The 21,217-nt window shown below is 43.8% G+C and overlaps 2 protein-coding genes across 3 annotated transcripts in view; one reads left to right on the plus strand and one right to left on the minus strand.

Annotated features, from left to right (window-relative positions):
- MEPCE (methylphosphate capping enzyme) overlaps positions 1-21,217 on the minus strand; it is a 372,004-nt gene that overhangs the window by 217,759 nt on the left and 133,028 nt on the right. The gene's annotated exons all lie outside the window — the stretch shown is intronic.
- LOC126030413 (NXPE family member 3-like) lies at positions 12,011-18,534 on the plus strand. The gene is made up of 4 exons (XM_049788623.1): positions 12,011-12,949; positions 14,676-14,755; positions 15,652-15,864; positions 17,988-18,534. Exons 1-4 carry the CDS (start codon positions 12,129-12,131, stop codon positions 18,518-18,520), a joined length of 1,647 nt encoding a protein of 548 aa, XP_049644580.1. The 5' UTR covers positions 12,011-12,128; the 3' UTR covers positions 18,521-18,534.

Consider the following 21,217-nt stretch of genomic DNA (forward strand, 5'->3'; position numbering starts at 1 on the left):
TACGGCATTTGCCTTGCAAGCGGCCAATCCAGGAGGAACCCGGGTTTGATTCCCAGCATTCCATATGGTCCCCTGAGCCTACCAGGAATGATTTCTGATGGCAGAGTCAGATGTAACCCCCTGAGCGCTGCTGGTTGTGGTCCAAAAACCAATAAAAATGCATATTTGCTTTCTTACACTTGGCATATCTTTCCACACCAAGTTATCAGTATAACTGTACAAATCAATGTGGGAGTGTTTGCTTACTACAACTACTGTGGAATATAAAGGTATCTCTCTCACCTAGGTCCATAATTCATGAAGAACATTTCAAAGCAGAAAACAAGTCACCGTGGGTCCTTTCATGGAGCAAGGCAAGTGGTGTAAGATCCTGACTATGGGGCTTCTTTTGCTGATTTGGGTGAGTATTGCTCTCACTTCTACCAGGTCCTCAAGTTGATTTACTGCCTTTGACTTTATTCAGCAGCGGTGCCCCATTTCCTTCTCTGTGCTCACTGTGACTTCAGGAAACCACCACAGCACTGGAATCCTCCGGACGAGGGAATATGTGCAGGGACTAGTCGGAGAATCCTCCAAAAAGTAATTCCAGTGAGATTACTCCAGGATAATCCTAAACGGGCAAAATTTGAACCATCTCCTCTCTTGATTCTCACCTCTTTGTCTTGAGGTGTTTTGTTCTGTCTCGAGTCAGGGAAAGAGATGGAAGTTCCTGGTATCCTGGCTCTGCTTATTAACAGAGAAGTAGCAGGAGATTTGAGAATTAAATTTTCTGTCTGAGTCATGGAGAGTATAGTGCATAAGATATCTAACTTGGGATTGACGCCTGCATCACTTAGATTCTCTTCACAAGGCCATTAGAAAGCCCAGAGCACTATCAGATATGACCCCTACATAAAGAGAGGAGGGAGATGAGGGGGCATTGGTGGTCGGAAGGTTGCACTGATAAAATGAGGTGGTTTGTCTGTTTGTTTGTTTTTGGTTTTGGGGCCACACCCAGAGATGCTCAGGGGTTACTTCTGGCTATGCGCTCAGAAGTCACCCCTGGCTTGGGGAACCATATGGGACACTGGGGGATGGAACCACGGTTTGTCCTGGCTCACCCACGTGCAATGCAAATGCCCTACTGCTGTGCCATCACTCCAACCCCAAGGTGTTCTTTTTTATGACTGAAACCTAACTACAAATATGTTTGCAATCATGGCACTTAAATAAAGTTATTATTTAAAAAAACTAAATAAATGCACAAAACTTTCTGTCTGTAAAGAAAATAAGTAATTGTTGTTGGGAGGTGGAACATTATTGTTTCTCTGGGGAACTTGGATGAGAGCAAGAAGTAATAATATCATCAAATGGGGACCAGAAAGATAGTATAGTGGGTAGGGATTTTGCCTTGCACACAACCAATCCCAGTTTGACCTCAGGTATCCCATATGATCCTCCAAGCACCACACAGGGGTTACTCCTGGCTCTGAGCTCAGAAATCACTCTTGTCAGGCTCAGGGGATCATATGGGATGCTATGAAACCAGCATCTGGTCTGTTTTGGGTCGGCCATGTGCAAGGAAAATGCCCTACCCACTGCGCTATTGCTATGGCCCATAGTTATTTCTCTAACTGAAATCACCACTCTTTGTGATAAGCTTCATGTAGTGGGCTGATCTTTCCAGGTATCAGTCCAACATTCCCTGTAACTTGGTTCTAACATGAATTCTATACAGAGATACTCTTCTACCAACATTGCTTATTGAGCACATCTCAAAGGGGGAAAAGCAAACAAACAAAAAAACCAGTGGGCAAAATTGAAACTATATAAGTGTTGTATTAAATAATTAAGGATGGTGCTGGATGGCGATGGATGGAGGTGGATTTCTCTGTTTGCCATCCCAGGCCACGTGGCTCAGCAACCCCATGAACCGGCGAGTTCCAGGCCCAGGTGAAATGCGAAATCACTCACTCACAGGCAGGCTTCAGGAAGAATCATCTTTATTTAGGCCCTAGCCACCACATGTGTGGCCTACTCATAACCTTTCAAGCATACAGCCATTCTAGGCTTGCCCTGCGTCTTATCCTCTTTCAGCCATCTCCCTCAGAGAGCCCAGCAGGGCCAAAAGGCAAAAAGCCCTTAATCCCCTGGCTTCTGGGTTTATCTACCTATTCCAAGACCCCTACCAGGAATGGGCCGGGTCTTGCAATTAAAGTCACACCTATTATCCGGTTCCCAAGACCCCTCCCAGAAATGGGTGGGTCTCAGATAAGTACCCTACATATAAGAGTATATTCAAGAAAGATTTATAGATAATAAGGAAATACATCTGAAATATACAAAGGAGATACACGTGTCCCTTTTATGTTTTAGAAATAGTCGGGGGGAGTATTGTTTCCGGGACAGCACTTCGGTCTGTGATTTGGCCATCTAGAGCCTGTAAACAACTCCCAGAACCCAATATCAGAAAATGTCTTTGAGTGGGGGAGTCTCAGAAACTGATTATGGTAGCAGCACAGGTATCCAGTGAAGGGAGTTGGGGAATAGGAGTTTGTTGATAATAGATCGAAAGGAACAGAGTTTTGGTTTCTTCTCAGGCAGAGAGTCTATTTTTTCATTTTGGGAGCTGGCTGGCAGTTAGTTTGAGAGAGGATAATAATCTACTTTATAAGGAGCGAAAAGCTGAGGGTAAAAATGGTTACATGTGGAGTAATAGACAGTGTGGGTGAGAGTAAAGGACTAGAAATGAGCCTGCAAGGTGGTGAGCTAATGGGGGAAGGGAATAATACAGCATAGACGTTCTGTGTATTATAAATATAGATGAACACCTATGATACTCTATTAAACTATCTGTACACTATAACAGAAAGTGGATTAAACTATATGATATCCTATAAATCCATATAAATTTGAGAATGGGGGATTGAGAGAGGCTATAGGGGGGCACATAAAGGCTGCATCTTCCCCTAAGCTTGGCCAAAAAGCCTACAGCATGGACAAATACCGTTCCTCATGTTGCCTGCTGAAGCTTCTGGCTCCCAGAGAGGAGATTGGATCCTTAATTATGCTGGAAGCCAGAAGATTACCAGTCCCCACACTCCCCACCGTGTAGGATGGGGGAGGGGTTGGGTCTTCTTTAAACTGCTTGCCAGAACCCACCTTGCTGGCACCCTGAGCAGGCAGCCAGGGGTAACCCTGAGTTCTGGGAAGAAGGAGAGAGAAGTCTGTGGGGTCAGCCGGAGGTCACATCTTCCCCTAAGCTTGGCCAAAAAGCCTAAAGCATGGAGCCATGTCATTTTCCATGTTGCCTGCTGAAGCTTCCAGCTCCCAGAAAGAAGTTTGGATCCTTAATTATGCTGGAAGCTGGAAGTTCACCAGTCCCCCTGTCCCCGGTGCAGGATGGGGGAGACCTGGGGTCTCCTTTAAACTGCTTGCTGGAACCCACCTTGCTGGCACCATGGGCAGGCAGGCAGGGATGACCCTGGGGTCTGGGAGGAAGGAGAGAGAAGGCTGGGGTAGGGGGAGAAGCCGAAGGCCACATCTTCCCCTAAGCTTGGCCAAAAAGCCTACAACATGGAGCCATGCCATTTCCAGTTTTGCCTGCTGAAGCTTCCAAGTGTATGACCTTGATGAGGCATTGGATCCTATTTGCTAGGATTTTGTTGAGGATGTTTGCATCTATGTTCATCAGGAATATTGGTATGTAGGTTTTTTGTTTGTTTTGCAGCACCTCTGTCTGGTTTTGGTATCTGGTGTTATTAGCTTTATATAAACTATTTGGGACTGTTTCTGTTTCTTCACTTTCCTAAAAGAGCCTGAAAAGAATTGGTAGTAGCTCCTCTTGAAAGTTTTTTTTTTGGTGGGGGGAATCACACTCAGCAGCACTCAGGGGTTGCTCCTGACTCTGCACTAAGATATTGCTCCTGGCAGGCTCAAGGGACCATATGGGATGCCAGGATTCGAACCACCATCGGTCCTGGGTTAGCCACATGCAAAGCAAACGCCCTACCACTGTGCTATCTCTCTGGCCCCTCCTCTTGAAAGGTTTGAAAGAATTTGTTAGTGAATCCACCTGGGGTCTGGACTTTTGTTTTTTGGAAGACATTTGATTAACATTTTAATTTCCTCAATAGTGATGGATCTACTTTGATAGGCTAGATCAGTAATGGCGAACCTATGGCAAGTGTGCCAGTGGTGGCACGTGAAGGCTTTGCAGGTGGCATATGGGAAGGTGCGCAATTAAGATATGCGGCGTGGTGATAGGCGAGTTTGATACTAAAATCTTTTTATTAAGGTTTAATTGACGTGCTGGCACTTTGCGGAAATTTTGTGCAGTTTTGTGCTGCAGTTTGGGCACTTGGACTCAAATAGGTTAGCCATCACTGGGGTAGATCAACCTGATTCAACGTTGGGAGATTATAAAAGTCTAAGAATGTATCCATTTCTCCCAGGTTCTCATGTTTTCTGGCATAACGTTTCTAAATGTAGTCTCTGATTCCCCATTGAATCTCTATAGCATCTATAGTGATCTACTTCTTTTCATTTCTTTTTTTTTTTTACTTTTTTTTATATTTTATTTAAACACCTTGATTACATACATGATTGTGTTTGGGTTTCAGTCATGTAAAGAACACCACCCATCACCAGTGCAACATTCCCATCACCAATGTCCCAAATCTCCCTCCTCCCCACCCGACCCCCACCTGTACTCTAGACAGGCTTTCCATTTCCCTCATACATTCTCATTATTAGGACAGTTCAAAATGTAGTTATTTCTCTAACTAAACTCATCACTCTTTGTGGTGAGCTTCCTGAGGTGAGCTGGAACTTCCAGCTCTTTTCTCTTTTGTGTCTGAAAATTATTATTGCAAGAATATCTTTCATTTTTCTTAAAACCCATAGATGAGTGAGACATTCTGTGTTTTTCTCTCTCTCTGGCTTATTTCACTCAGCATAATAGATTCCGTGTACATCCATGTATAGGAAAATTTCATGACTTCATCTCTCCTGATAGCTGCATAATATTCCATTGTGTATATGTACCACAGTTTCTTTAGCCATTTGTCTGTTGAAGGGCATCTTGGTTGTTTCCAGAGTCTTGCTATGGTAAATAGTGCTGCAATGAATATAGGTGTAAGGAAGGGGTTTTTGTATTGTATTTTTGTGTTCCTAGGGTATATTCCTAGGAATGGTATAGCTGGATCGTATGGGAGCTCGATTTCCAGTTTTTGGAGGAATCTCCATATCGCTTTCCATAAAGGTTGAACTAGACGGCATTCCCACCAGCAGTGGATAAGAGTTCCTTTCTCTCCATATCCCCGCCAACACTGTTTATTCTCATTCTTTGTGATGTGTGCCATTCTCTGTGGTGTGAGGTGGTACCTCATAGTTGTTTTAATTTGCATCTTCCTGATGATTAGTGATGTGGAGCATTTTTTCATGTGTCTTTTGGCCATTTGTATTTCTTCTTTGTCAAAGTGTCTGTTCATTTCTTCTCCCCATTTTTTGATGGGATTAGATGTTTTTTTCTTGTAAATTTCTGTCAGTGCCTTGTATATTTTGGAGATTAGCCCCTTCTTGTATTCTGGGCACTATTTCCTTTGAGGTGCAGAAGCTTCTCAGCTTAATATATTCCCATCTGTTAATCTCTGCTTTCACTTGCTTGGAGAGTGCAGTTTCCTCCTTGAATATGCCTGTAGTCTCAGTGTCCTGGAGTGTTTTGCCTATGTGTTGTTCTATATATCTTATGATTTCGGGTCTGATATCGAGGTCTTTAATTCATTTGGATTTTACCTTCGTACATGATGTTAGCTGGGGGTCTAAGTTCAATTTTTTGCAAGTGGCTAGCCAGTTGTGCCAACACCACTTGTTGAAGAGGCTTTCTTTGCTCCATTTAGGATTTCTTGCTTCTTTATAAAAAAATTAGGTTATTGTATGTCTGGGGAACATTTTCTGAGTATTCAAGCTATTGCACTGATCTGAGGGCCTGTCCTTATTCCAATACTATGCTGTTTTTTATAACTATTGCTTTGTAATAAAGTTTAAAGTTGGGGAAATTAATTCCTCCCATATTCTTTTCCCCAATGATTGCTTTAGCTATTCTAGGGTGTTTAATGTTCCAAACGAATTTCAAAAGTGCCTGATCCACTTCTTCGAAGATTGTCATGGGTATCTTTAGAGGGATCGATTAAATCTGTATAAATGCCTTGGAGAGTATTGCCATTTTGATGATGTTAATCCTGCCAATCCATGAGCAGGGTATGTGTTTCCATTTCCGCGTGTCCTCTCTTATTTCTTGGAGCAGTGTTTTATAGTTTTCTTTGTATAGGTCCTTCACATTTTTAGTCAAGTTGATTCCAAGTTATTTGAGTTTGTGTGGCACTATTGTGAATGGGGTTGTTTTCTTAATGTCCATTTCTTCCTTATTACTATTGGTGTATAGAAAGGCCATTGATTTTTGTGTGTTAATTTTGTAACCTGCCACCTTGCTATTGTTTCTAGAACCTTTTTGGTAGAGTTAGGGTTTTCTAAGTAGAGTATCATGTCATCTGCAAACAGTGAGAGCTTGACTTCTTCCTTTCCTATCTGGATTCCCTTGATATCTTTTTCTTGCCTAATTGCTATAGCGAGTACTTCCAGTGCTATGTTGAATAGGAGTGGTGAGAGAGGACAGCCTTGTCCTGTGCCAGAATTTAGAGGAAGGCTTTTAGTTTTTCTCCATTGAGGATAATATTTGCCACTGGCTTGTGGTAGATGGCCTTAACTATATTGAGAAAGGTTCCTTCCATTCCCATCTTGCTCAGAGTTTTGATCAAGAATGGGTGTTGGACCTTATCAAATGCTTTCTCTGCATCTATTGATATGATCATGTGGTTTTTATTTTTCTTATTGTTGATGTTGTGTATTATGTTGATAGATTTATGGATGTTAAACCATCCTTGCATTCCTGGGATGAAACCTACTTGATCATAGTGGATGATCTTCTTAATGAGGCATTGAATCCTATTTGCCAGGATTTTGTTGAGGATCTTTGCATCTGCATTCATCAGAAATATTGGTCTGTACTTTTCTTTTTTCTTAGCATCTCTGTCTGGTTTAGGTATTAAGGTGATGTTGGCTTCATAAAAGCTATTTGGAAGTGTTTCCGTTTGTTCAATTTATGAAAGAGTCTTGCCAGGATTGGTAGTAGTTCCTCTTGAAAAGTTTGAAAGAATTCATTAGTGAATCCATCTGGGCCTGGGCTTTTGTTTTTGGGCAGACATTTGATTACCGTTTTAATTTCATCAATGGTGATGGGGGTGTTTAGATATGCTACATCCTCTTCCTTCAACCGTGGAAGATTATAAGAGTCCAAGAATTTATCCATTTCTACCAGGTTCTCATTTTTAGTGGCGTAGAGTTTCTCAAAGTAGTTTCTGATTACCCTTTGAATCTCTGTCATATCAGTAGTGATCTCTCCTTTTTCATTCCTGATACGAGTTATCAAGTTTCTCTCTCTCTCTTTCTTTGTTAGTTTTGCCAGTGGTCTATCAATCTCGTTTATTTTTTCAAAGAACCAACTTCTGCTTTCGTTGATCTTTCGGATTGTTTTTTGGGTTTCCACTTCGTTGATTTCTGCTCTCAGCTTTGTTATTTCCTTCTGTCTCCCTATTTTTGGGTCATTTTGTTGGGCACTTTCTAGTTCTATTAGCTGTGTCATTAAGCTACTCAGGTAAGCTCCTTCTTCCTTCCTGATGTGTGCTTGCAAAGCTATAAATTTTCCTCTCAGTACTGCTTTTGCTGTGTCCCATAAGTTCTGATAGTTTGTGTCTTTATTGTTATTTGTTTCCAGGAACCTTTTGATTTCCTCCTTGATTTTATCTCGGACCCACTGGTTATTCAGTATGAGGCTGTTTAACTTCTAGGTCTTAAAGTTTTTCTTCTGAGTCCCTTTGGAATTCACAAATAATTTCAGAGCCTTGTGGTCAGCAAAGGTAGTCTGCAAAATTTCTATCCTCTTGATATTATGGAGGTATGTTTTATGTGCCAGCATGTAGTCTATCCTGGAGAATGTCCCATGTACATTGGAGAAGAATGTGTACCCAGGTTTCTGGGGATGGAGTGTCCTATATATATATCCACAAGGCCTCTTTCTTCCATTTCTCTCCTCAGGTCTAGTATATTCTTGTTGGGTTTCAGTCTGGTTGACCTATCCAGTGTTGACAAAGCCGTGTTGAGGTCCCCCACAATTATTGTGTTGTTATTGATATTATTTTTCAGATTTGTCAACAGTTGTATTAAATATTTTGCTGGCCCCTCATTCGGTGCATATATGTTTAAGAGAGTTATTTCTTCCTGCTCTACATACCCCTTGATTAATATAAAATGTTCATCTTTGTCCCTTACAACCTTCCTGAGTATAAAGTTTGCATTATCTGATTGATATTAGTATGGCCACTCCAGCTTTTTTATGGGTGTTGTTTGCTTGGATAATTTTTCTCCAGCCTTTTATTTTGAGTCTATGTTTGTTCTGACTATTCAGGTGCATTTCTTGTAGGCAGCAGAAGGTTGGATTGAGTTTTTTGATCCATTTAGCCACTCTGTATCTCTTAACTGGTGCATTTAGTCCATTGACGTTGAGAGAAAGAATAGTCCTGGGATTTAATGCCATCTTTATATCGAAATTTGGTGTGTCGTTTGGTTAGTCTTGTCTTAAATTAGGTCTTTCAGTTTTTCTCTTAAGACTGGTTTTAAGTCTGTAAAGTTTCTGAGCTGTTTTTGTCTGTGAAACCATGTATTCTTTCGTCAAACCGAAAAGTGAGTTTTGCTGGGTACAGTATTCTAGGTGAAGCATTTATTTCATTCAGTCTTGTCACAATATCCCACCACTGCTTTCTGGCATTGAGTGTTTCTGGTGACAGGTCTACTGTAAATCTCAAGGATGCTTGCTTGAACGTAATTTCCCCTTTTGATCTTGCTGTTTTCAGAATTCTGTCTCTATGGGATTTGTCATTGTGACTAGGATGTGTCTTGGGGTGGTTTTTCTGGGGTCTCTTTTGGTTGGTACTCTTCGAGCATGCAGGATTTGATCACATATATTCTTAACTCTGGAAGTTTCTCTTTAATGATGTTCTTGACCGTTGATTCTTCCTGGAAATTTTCTTCCTGGGTCTCTGGGACTCCAAAGATTCTTAAGTTGTTTCTGTTGAGCTTATCATAGACTTCTATTTTCATCTGTTCCCATTCTTTGACTAATTTTTCCATTGTCTGTTCATTTGCTTTAAGTTTTTTTTTTTCCAATCTCTCCTGCTGTATGGAATTGTTATGTATTTCATCTTCCACAGCACCAAGTCTATTCTCAGCTTCTGTCCCAGAAGCTCAGCCCTGTCTCAGCCCTGTCCCAGAGCTTATCCATTTTGTCATTTGTAAGTTATCTTCGGCGCCATTTGTAAGTTATCTTCGCTGTTAAATCCTTTGTTGGAATTTTGTGCATCCAAGAACAGTCCTTAGAATGAGAAATTACTTCCCATCCCCTTGTCCCCTTTCGGGGGGAGACCTTGGTAATATTTATTCGCAGCAAATAATAATCTATACAGACAAGAAGGATAGGGTGTAAAAGATTGGGCAAAGAGAGGGAGAGAATCCTCTTGCAGGCTGCAGTTTTCGCAAAAGGAACCCTTTCCCCTGTCCATCAAGCTATTTATTGCCAACTCCATAGCGCCCCACCTGGAAGGGCTAGGTGGGGCAATAGTCACAGAACAATCCTAAGGAAATACTTTTATATACAACAATTCCAAGAATAATCTTATGGAAACTTTTTCATATACTACAATCATTCACATCATTTATTGAGTTTTTCAGGCCTGTTAGTTGACATGTTATTTCAGTTTGGAGTTTTGTGATTTCTGTCTTCATATTTTCTTGGTTCTTATTAGTGTTCAACTCCATCCATGGTTTCTTTGAGTTCGTTGAGCATCTTCCATATTGCTAGTCTAAAGTTCTTATCTGAGAGGTTGATTAGTTGGTTGGTCATTATCTGGTCATCAGAATTGTCATCTTCATTCTCTATGTCTGATGCTGGCCTGTGTTGTTTCCCCATTGTCACACTTGCATTGTGGGTTTTTCTACGTGTTGTGGTGGTATTTATTGGCTAAATGATGCAGGCAGCACACTCCTCTGGCTCCACCCTTTCTGGATGGGTCAACTTGCCTCCAAGGGAGGGGAGTCCTCCGTGGATGAAGCCTCACACAGGATCAAACCTTAGGCCCGAGCACGCAGCAGAGAAGACAGACTGGAGGGAAATGCTGGGCTTCAGTGATCCAGCACAGTTTTTAGTGTGATTTTTTTCTTGTTGCAATGGTGCTCTTTTCTTAGAAAGAGCACACGGCCGTGTAGCGAAGACCCTTTTCGGCCCACTCCCAAGAGGTTCACGCAACAGGACAGTAGACAGACACACACAGGCAGCACTCACAGTTTTTCACAGTGGGGCCCCACGGGGCAGGCGTAGTTTCATGGATTTTCCCAGCCTGACGTCACAAACAGGGGACCTGGCTTCTGCAAAGCAGTTCCTTGGCGTTCCGCCCAGAATTGGCCTCTGGGAGAGTGAGTTTTCTGGAGCCTCTTTTCACCCCACTCCCAAGATTCACGCAACAGGACAGTAGACAGACACACACAGGCAGCACTCACAATTTTTCACAGTCGGACCCCACTGGGCAGGTGTAGTTTTGTGGATTTTCCCAGCCTGACGTCACCCCTCTTTTCATTTCTAACCCAGTTTGTTAAGTTTCTCTCTACCTTTCTTTGTGAATTTTGCTAGTGGTTTATTAATCTTGTTAATTTTTTTTTAAAGAACCAAGTTTTTGGGTTGTTTTTTTTTTCTTTTTTTCTTTTTCTTTTTCTTTTCGTTTTTTGGGCCACACCTGTTTGACGCTCAGGGGTTACTCCTGACTATGCGCTCAGAAATCGCTCCTGGCTTGGGGGAACCATATGGGACACTGGGGTATCGAACCGCAGTCCATCCTACACTAGCGCTTGCAAGGCAGACACCTTACCTCTAGCGCCACCTTCCCGGCCTTAGAACCAAGTTTTGCTTTTGTTGATATTTTGGATTTGTGTATATATTTCTACTTCATTGTTTTCTGCTCTAAGCTTTGTTATTTTCTTCTGCCTACCTATTTTTGGTTCATTTTATTGATCATTTTTTAATTTTATAAACTGTGTCATTAGGTTAGTTATTTAGGTCCCTTCTTCCTTTCTGATGTATGCTTGCAAAATTATAAATTTGCCTCTGAGTACCATTTTTGCTGTGCCCCACAAATTCTGATTATTTCTGTCCTATTTTGCATTTCTTTCGAGGAATCTTTTTTCTCTTTTATTTCATCTCTGACCCACTGGTTGTTCAGTAGTGAGCTGCTTAATTTCCAGGAGTTAAAGTTTTTCTTCTGTGTTCCTTTATAATTCTCTTCTAATTTCCATCCCAAATTGGCAGCATGCAAGGCAATCACCCTACTACTGAACTATCACTCCAGCCCATGGTCTTTGTTTTTTGAAAGTAGCCTCCCTAACTAATGTAAGGTATAGCTTTAATATCATTTTCCAGGCATCAGTGTCATTGAGGATCATTACATGGACCCATGGGCCATTTTTATGTCCTCAGGAGAAATGCCTGTTCAAGTCCTTCATCCTTTTTCTAATCATTTGGTGTTTTGCTTTAGAGTAATAAGAGGTTTTTTTTTTTAAAAAAACAAAACAAACAAACAAAAGCAAACGTGATTTAAGTCATATATAGTTTGCAGTTATTTTCTTCTGCTTTGTAGATTACTTTCTTACCCCTGTTGTTGCTTCCTTTGCTAAACAAACATTGTTTATTTTTGTTTTGGGGACACAATCAATGGTGCTTGGGCCTTATCCCTGGTCCTGTGTTGAGGATAGAACTTGAGGGACCCTATGCAGAGATGGGGATCAAGCCAGGATGGGCCGATGAAGGCAAGCATCTTACCCTCGTACTATCTCTTTGGCGCTTAATTGTCTCTTGGGTGGTATCAAAAAGAATTTTAAAGTGGGTTCTCTTGTATCTGGTTTCTTTTGCTTACCTTAAGTCAAGCTGCTCAGTAACAGCCTGACAAGACTTTGAAGTCTGACTTGGCAGTGGGGTCTGGCTTTGGTGAATGGAAATCTCCATCACCAGAAGAAATGAGAGAAACATAAGCCACTGTGAGCTTCCTGTTCTCTACCTACAGATGTTCTGTTTAAAGATTTACTGGCCAGATGTCACCACCTTCGGCCTCCCTGAAATCCTCCCAGCATATAGAGCTGCTTCTACGTCCCTCAGACTCCCTCTACTCAACCTGACCTCAGAGCTTGTCAATCTGACCTCTCTTCTCTACTGGCCTCCTACTCCGGGCGATCCGAGGGATTTTCTGGCCTCTACTAGCCCCCAGACCTCCACTTACCACCTGAGAAACCGTGCTAAGGACAGCTATGCCATGGGCGGCTTCCTGGAGGTCATCCTGGTAGCCAGAGACCACAAGGGCCGGCCCAAACACTATGGTGGGGACTTGTTCCGGGCTCAGCTGTTGGGTCCAGACTTGAAGGCAGCAGCCCCGGGGGAAGTTGAGGACCTGAAGAATGGGGTTTACCTGCTGACCTTCCCCCTGCTCTGGGCTGGCCAGGCCTCCGTGCACGTGCGGCTGATTCACTCCAGCGAGGCTGTGGGAGTTCTACGGAGAGTCTGGAGGGAGAAAAGGGCCACTGTGGACTTCAAAGGCTATTTCCGTGGACTGTCGGGACACGAAGAGGTTGTGACTTGCAACGTGGACCCCCAATCGACTAACGCAAAGGGGCCTGTGTGCCAGTACACAGATGTGGACACGGGGGAGCCCTGGTTTTGTGCCCGTCCCCCAACTCTGCCTTGCGATGCTTTAGTTGGACATTCTTCTGGGAGTTACTGGACTGTGACCACACCACAGGAAAATGCCCTTCTGGACTGGTAAGAAGGATGGGGACAGATTTTCTGGGAAAGTTTTCTTACCCATTCCCTTGATAACTGCCTTTTTTAACTGCCCAAACCCTGTGATCTGAACTGTTGACTGTGGTGACTTTTTGTCAATCTGAAACAGTGGCCTGTATGTGATATACTGTGAAAGATGCTTATTTCACATAGGCTGGTCAGAGTTTTGGTAAATGTGTAGCTCAAGGGACTATAGCCACTGTCCTGAGAGAAATCACGCCCCCTATTGATTCCCTCAGTCCCTGCAGTCATTTCAAACCTGCCACCATCTTTCTCCCACAACTCCAGGTTGGTTCTCCTTTTCAAAGATGGCATAAAAAAAGAGAATATGGGCCTGAGCAATAGCACAGTGGGTAGGGCAGTTGTCTTGAACATGGCTAACCCGGGTTTGATCCCTGGTATTCCATATGGTCTCCTTCAACCTGCCAGGAGTGATTTCTGATGGTAGAACAATCCTCATTCCTGAGGGCTGCTGGCTGTGATGCAAAAACAAACAGAAACATAAAGTAGGTTCTCTGGTAACTGATTTCTTTTGCTCAGTGAAATGTCTCTTAGAGGCAACATGTAGGTTTAGTTCAATGGATTAAACAATGACCATCTGTATGGTTCCCCAACTGGTGACTCTGAAGTAAAGTCTCTATGAACAGAAGGTGTTTGCATGCAAATATTTATTTTTTGGATAAACACCTGTGAAACAGTGGAAATTTTTATATGACTTGACTTTGCAGAGAACAGCTTTTGATATATAGCAAGAAAGGTAACAATAGATGGTTCCAAGTTCCCATATATTCTTTCCTTATGCTTTCATGTTATTGGTTGTAATTCCTGAACCAACATGGATGCCTTAGTAGTAACTAACATTTATGTGTATTAGATTTCTTTGCCCTTTAGGGTGTTGTAAGGGAACCTTACAAGCCACCAGGAATTCTCATTTATCAAGACTGGTGAGTCAATAAATGTCCCAAGAATGCACAGTGTTCCCTCTGCCCTTCAGTTCTGAATATTCCCGGGGCCACCTGGTGGAAGCACCATGCCCTGAAGTGCTCAAAGGCCTCCAGAAATGCAACCAAGATGCTCAGAACACCATGGACTGCTACCAGATCAAAGCCAGGTTGGCCACAAGCAAGGCATGGGCCTTCACCCCATATGATTTTTCTGGCCCCAGATTTCTTTCCTTTTAATCTAATGTAGGTTTTCTGTTCTGGAACCTCCCTCAGAATGCCACATTGCATTGAATTTCTTATTCTTTTCTTCCTTGGATGAGTGTTAAGAAAGATTGGTTGATTCCTTGTTTTATGGTTCTAGAATGTTTTCCTTACCAGGGGACTGGCCTTAGCAGCCTTATATGAACTATGGTGCCAACCATTGCCTGCCTCTGTCAAGACGGGGTGTCTCGTACACCCCAACCTCAGAAGGGTACTCTTTTGGACCTCACTATGCACAGCCCACACTTAAGGAATTGGGGATTCTGTTGCCTACAGTCTGAGTTTTGATGCTCTGTGTTGGGGGGACAGATTCTGCTCCTTCTTTGTTCATGAATCCAGTTTCAGAAAAGAAAGCTAGACTAAGAAATCTCTTTCTCTGATTCTGAGAATCCTTCTGGAACATAGTTTAGGCAAAATCGCAGGCAGCACCCGCCCAGCCATCCTGGACAGTTGCTTGCTCCGATGCCTGCACTTAGGGGTCACTCTTGGTGTTTCTCCAGGAAAGTGACAGACAAAGTGCTTCCTCAAGGCGTGCACCCCATCCGGGTCAGAGAAACTGACAGAGACAAGAGCAGCAGGGGTGAGTGTGGTGGCCACATCCTGGGGGTGGTGGAGAGAAGAAGGTTCTAGGCACTTGTATTCCTGACTTTGGTCAAGAGAGTCCCCTTCCTGGCCACATATGCACCTACCACCCAACACTAAAGCTGTGGTTAGCAGTATGGGCTGCCACCAGATTTCTCAGGTTCAGATGCAAGCTTAGTCACTCACTCTTCTTGATGAGAGGTCATGGGACTATGCTTAGCCTCTCAGTGGCTTTTATTCCCACACTCAGAAATAGTGGTAAGTGGAGTTGGAGTGATAGTACAGCAAAGAGGGCATTTGCCTTATGTGCAACCAACCTGAGTTTAATCTCCAGCATCCCATATGATCCCCTAAGCCCTCCAGGAGTGATTCCTGAGCACTGTTGTATATGACTCTAAAACAGGACAATAAACAAAACTAGCAAAACAAAAATGGAGGTAAGTGTAGAATTTCCTGGGCTGGAGCCATAGCACAGCAGGAAGAGTGTTTGCCTTGCACACAGCCAAGCAGGATTTAATCATTGACATCCCATATGGTCCTGAGTCCATTAGGAGTGATCTCTGAGTGCAGAGCCAGGAGTGAGCCAGAAATGAGAGGAATACTGGGTGCAATTCAAAAAGAAAAAAGGTTTTACTGAGGAGAGAACCTCAGGGTTGGAACATTTGCTTGACCTGCAGGGGGTACTCCTGGCTGGGGCTGCTCCTGGCACTATGAAACCTCCTGAGCATCTTTGAGAGTACTCTGGTAACCCTGACACTGTTGGGGGACCCATCTCCCACATCTACACCCTAAAACAATGTCACTTTTTTTGTGTGGCAAAAATGGAATTCACTCTAAAAAAGGCACCTGAGTGAGTGTGCTGCCTGCTAAGTTCTGTTTTTCCCTTTCTGGTAGTTCTGGCCCCACGTCATCGTTGTCTCCCGGGACTCCCAGCTTCCAAGCCTGCTGGCTTCTACTATAAAGATGTGTGGTACTCGTTGTCCTGCTCCAGCCACTCCTTCTCCTCTGCCGACAGCATCCTGGGCTGCCTGGCCGGCCATGAGGTGCACATGATAGGGGATTCAACGCTGCGCCAGTGGTGGGAGTATCTGCGGGACACAGTGCCCTGTGAGTGGTGAACAGGAGAACTAGCACCAGGGAGGGGGTTGAGAGACAGACCCAAGGGTGGACAGGGGTGGACTCTGATCTCTCCCAGAGGCATGAAGCAAAGGCTTGAATACTGGCAGGATCTGGGATTCTAGTTGATGTAATTCAACCATCAGGCTCCACTCCAGTCTACTTCACTAGACTTAAGGAGCCTACAGGACAGAAAACATGCCCCCATACACTACTTCAGAGCTGGGAAGACAGTATAGCAGGTCAGGCTTACATGCAGTCAACCTAGATTTGATCCCTGGCACTGCCTATATTTCTCCCAAGTATTACCAGGAGTTGTCCCTGAGTGCAAAGCAAGGAATAATCCTAAAACACAGCCCCAAACTGTCTGTCTGTCTGTCTGTCTGTCTGTCTGTCTGTCTGTCTCTCTCTCTCTCTCTCTCTCTCTCTCTCTCTCTCACACACACACACACACACACACACACACACACACACACACAAGCACATGAACCCAATCTTTCAGATAATATCGAACTAAGACTCTCCCTATTTTTCTAAATAAAAGTTCCATTTTTGGGGCCGGAGAGATAGCATGAAGGTAAGGCATTTGCCTTTCATGCAGGAGGTCATCGGTTCGAATCCTGGCATCCCATATGGTCCCCCGTGCCTGCCAGGAGCAATTTCTGAGCCTGGAGCCAGGAATAACCCCTGAGCACTGCCGGGTGCGACCCAAAAACCACACACACACACAAAAAGTCCCATTTTCTTTTACCAAGCATAGTTTAATATATGCAAATCAATCAATGTACTATACCATATCAATCAAACAATTAAAAACATATGATCATATCAATAAATGCAGAGAAAGCATTTGATAAGATCAAGCATCTAATAATAAAAAAATAATAACTCAGCAAAATGGAAATTACATGAATTTTCTTTAATCTATCCAAAGCCATTTACCACAAGCCCACAGCAATGAGGAAAACTTTTTTTTTTTTTTTGGCTTTTGGGCCACACCCGGGTTATTCCTGGCTATCTGCCCAGAAATCGCTTCTGGCAGGCACAGGGGACCATAAGGGACTCAGGGATTCAAACCACCTTTGATTTTGAGTTGGTTGCTTGCAAGGCAAGCGCTCTACTGCTCTGCTATATATCTCCTGCCCAATGAGGAAAAACTTTTTAAAAAGCTTCCCTCAGAGGCCCGAGCAATGATAGCACAGAGGGGAGGGCATTTGCCTTGCAAGCAGATGACCAGGTTCAATTCCCAGTATCCCATCGGGTCCTCCAAGCCTGCCAGGAGGAATTTCTGAGCAGAGAGCCAGAAGTAACCCCTGACTGCTGGATGCGTCCCCAAACCAAATTTGTGCCTTTTTTGCCTCCATAATTCCAAGTTGGTACTTTTTCAAAACTCCAATATTTCAGGAGATGTGAGAGTCTCCTCCTCATTCGTCCCTATGAAGTCCTAGGGTTGCTCCTGTGATAGTCATTCGAGGTCTGTATCAGGCCTGATGGTTCAGTTTTCACGTCCAGAAGTATTTGGGGTCACACAGACCAGCAGTGCTCAGGGGCTACCAGAACTAGACCCAGCAGATCTCAGGGTGGCATCTGATGTTGGGGATAAAATTAGGCTTCAACACAAACCTCCCGCCCTCTGAATTACCCCCCAGAACTCAATATTTTTCATGGTTCAGATCTTTCTCCTTTGAAAGTTTTTGCTTCCTTGGTGGACATTTTGATTGGGCGATCATTTCTTTGAAAATGTTGTTTTACCACCTGTGTCTCAAGAATTCTGTGACCCTGAGGTTTCTGTTTTCCAGTTGTTCATTGTTTCTTTGGAAGCAATGAGGGGGTTGAGCTATTAGTGGCCTCTAGTTGTGCTGGGTGTCTGGGGTACCACAGTGTGCCAAGGATCAAACAGTCATCAATAGCACCAAGACAAGCTCCTTTCCCTTACTATCTTTCTAGCCACCCCTTTTTAGGGAGGGCCATTGTATTAAATAGTGCACCTAGTTTTTTTTGGTGGGGGCTTAGTCCCTCGCCAGGGGAGGCTGGGGGCTACTCCTGGCTATGTGCTAGGGGAGCACTTGTAAATGAGCTGCCCACCCCGTCAGACTCTACTCCCTCTCCCGCAGCCTTGAAGCCGGTGGATCTTCATGTCACCTACCAGACGGGGCCCCTGATGGCAGTGGACGCGGCGAGGGCCATCGTGCTGCACTGGCGGGCTCACAAGTGGCCTCTTCGCTCTCTACGCACCCCTGTAGCCTCCCTGCACTCGGTGGCCCGGGAGCTGGGGGGCCTGGCAGGCGGACCCCACACTGTGGTGGTGCTGGGCTTGGGCGCCCATTTCACCACCTTCTCACCGTCCATCTTCACACGGCGCCTGGAGGGGATCAGGGCGGCCGTGGTTGCACTGCTGGCACGGGAGCCCAGCACACTGGTGGTCATCAAACTGGCCAACACAGGCTACAAGTCTGTGTACGGCAGTGACTGGTTCACGCTGCTGCTGAACCGACTCCTGCGCACTGCCTTCCGCCACCTTCCTGTGGCCTTCGTGGACGCCTGGGCCATGACTTCCAGTCTGGCTCTGCCCGATAACATCCACCCAGACAAGCTCATTGTGCGTAATGAGGTGGACATGCTTCTGTCCTTCATCTGCCCGTCCTAGGGCAGCAGCCACCAGGGTAGTCCTGGCCAGAGCTCATGGAACTGGTGCACATAGTGGAGGCCCCAAATTCAATTTACACCAACAGACACACCAACACACACACACACACACACACCACACACACACACACACACACACACACACACACACACACACACACACACACACACACACACACACACACACACACACACCCTTTGTGCCCCTTAGATCTCTGGGTATAACCTAAAGGACCTGGAATTCCTCTGAGTGTGCCCAAATGACCTCTGAGCTTCAACATTTTGACTGCGGTGGCCCTCAGCCCCTCTGGAGTTGAGCATTGACTCATTATAGTTGTCCTTGAGTGACTGGAAATTGGGGCAGAGAGGAACCGAGTCATATTTTACTGCATGTAAACAATTGTAATAATTAATAATAGCAATAGACCTAAATTACATTCCTGCCTTCCCATATGGTCCCACAAATCTGCCAGGAGCAATTTCTGAGCACAAAGCCAGAAATAACCCCTGATCACCGCTGTGTGTGATCCCTCCCAAAACAAAAGTAATTGGGAAATTTCCCAAATAATGATGAGAACTTCAATTTGCACTTCTGCCATTTTGGTGAACAATCTTTCATACAAACCTCAGGTGTCATTGATGTATGACTGTCTATATGAATGTCTACTGTGAAATTAAATGTAATAATACTTTGCAATTATTGTTTTGGTTTGTTTTTTTTATGGGACCAAACTGGGTGATGTTTAAGACTTAATCCTGATTTTGGGCTCGGGGATCACTTGTGGAGCTCAGGAAATTTTACTTGTTTCCTTTGTTTTTGTTTTGAGGCACTCAGGGCTCTGCACTCAGAAATTACTCCTGGTCAGCTCTGAGGACCATATAGGATGCTGAGGATCAAACCTAGGACATCCATGTGCAAGGCAAATGCCCTACCTGTAGTACTATCACTCTGGCCGAACTTTCTTTTTTTAAGGTCACACACCCAGCTATGCTCATGGGTTATTCCTGACTCTGCACTAATCAATTACTGCTATCCTTGCTTGGGTGACCACATGGGATAGCAGGGATGGAACCTACATTGACCACAGGGGAGATCCTGGAGCCCCAACACCTGTAAGTCAGGAGTGGTCCCATGCACTGCAGGATGCAGGCCAAAACCCAAGTGCTATGAATATAACTCTTTAAATTAGCAGATGTTTAACTGGATGCACCTTAGAGATGTCTATAATAATAATCTAATGTTTACATTTTTTAACCAACAGAAAAACAGCTGCAGGATGTGGATTCCCACTATAGTACTCATCATTAGAATGTCTTAGTGCCTTAATTTCTATGTATGTTTATAATAATCTTAATGCTTCTGTTAATAATGATCCACGAAGATATAGTTTGGATACCTAGTTTTACATTAGTGGTATTTTCTGTTGGTCTCCTAATACAGTGCTCATTGTAATGCTTTAACAAATATTTTAAATCGTTCACTTTTCATCTAATTTTATCTGCCTATATCTTCTAATATCCCTCTACACTCTACAGAGAGATCCTTGGATAAGGCATCTGAATACCATAGACTCTTTTTACAGTGCACATCACCATATCACTTAGTGTTGTGTACGTAAACATTTTAATGGGATTATTATGTTACTGAACCTGACTGGTGATTGTGCCCTACCCTAGTGTGTGACCTGTAATTCTGCTCCCACCCTAGAGTGGTACCTGATTTTGCTCCCACCATTGGGTGGTACCTGATCCCACCATTGGGTGGTACCTGATTCTGGGGCATAAAAGCAAGGGTCTGTGGAAGGCAAGAGGCTTTTTCCTGTGGCCTATTCTTAGGCCTTTTGGCTTCGGCCTCTTCACAAAATAAAGAGATGTTTTCTTTGAAAGCCTGACTGCCTGTTGGCTTTCTTCCCACCGCATTCACCTCAGAACCACCGACTGAACAGGGTAATAAACGCGTGATCCGATATGGAGGAGAAAGGCCTCATCCTCCATCCCTCCATCAGTCAACCTCTTCAGGGAATGATTTGCAACATTATGGCGCCTGGACAGGCTGAACCTAAACCCTCAATAACTGTAAGTGAAATACTTCATTGGAAATTTCCTCTGCTGACCATTAAATGGTTTCTGTGGTTAGTCATGTGGATTCTGCCACCTTTTTGCTTACACATTGATTCTCTATTATAAAAGTGGATTATTCTATTTTGTTTTAAACTAATTGGTTTTGATCTAAGGACCATCACTGCAGCTGGATGGTTTTGGTCTATATTTCAAATGAAAATTGCATTGTCTCCAGCCGTCATAGTTTGTGGAATTTCTGTGTTGGCTCACATTGTTACTGTGAGCATAGGTATTGGCTGATATTTAGGAAATAGAAAGTGTAGAAATGGTGAGGCTAAAACCAGTATGGATAATAAGGAAATCTTTCTGAAGAAAATTCAGACCAAGGTGCAGGCTGACGAATCCAACCCCACCATCAACAATATAGGAATTTTTGCTGGAAGAAAAACAACTCGGAAAGTTAAGCCTGATTCTAGCAAATCACATGACACTAGTGACTCAGACAATAATCAACCTCCGGTGCTAACTCCACAAGTGAAGCCTGAATCTATTCACAAAATTGAATCGCACAACAGTGCAGATTCAAACGATGAACCACACACATGGCCTCAGAGCTCTATCCAGTGTAATTTTGCTA

The sequence above is a fragment of the Suncus etruscus genome, chromosome 15, assembly GCF_024139225.1.
Source record: "Suncus etruscus isolate mSunEtr1 chromosome 15, mSunEtr1.pri.cur, whole genome shotgun sequence".
Lineage (NCBI taxonomy): Eukaryota > Metazoa > Chordata > Mammalia > Eulipotyphla > Soricidae > Suncus > Suncus etruscus.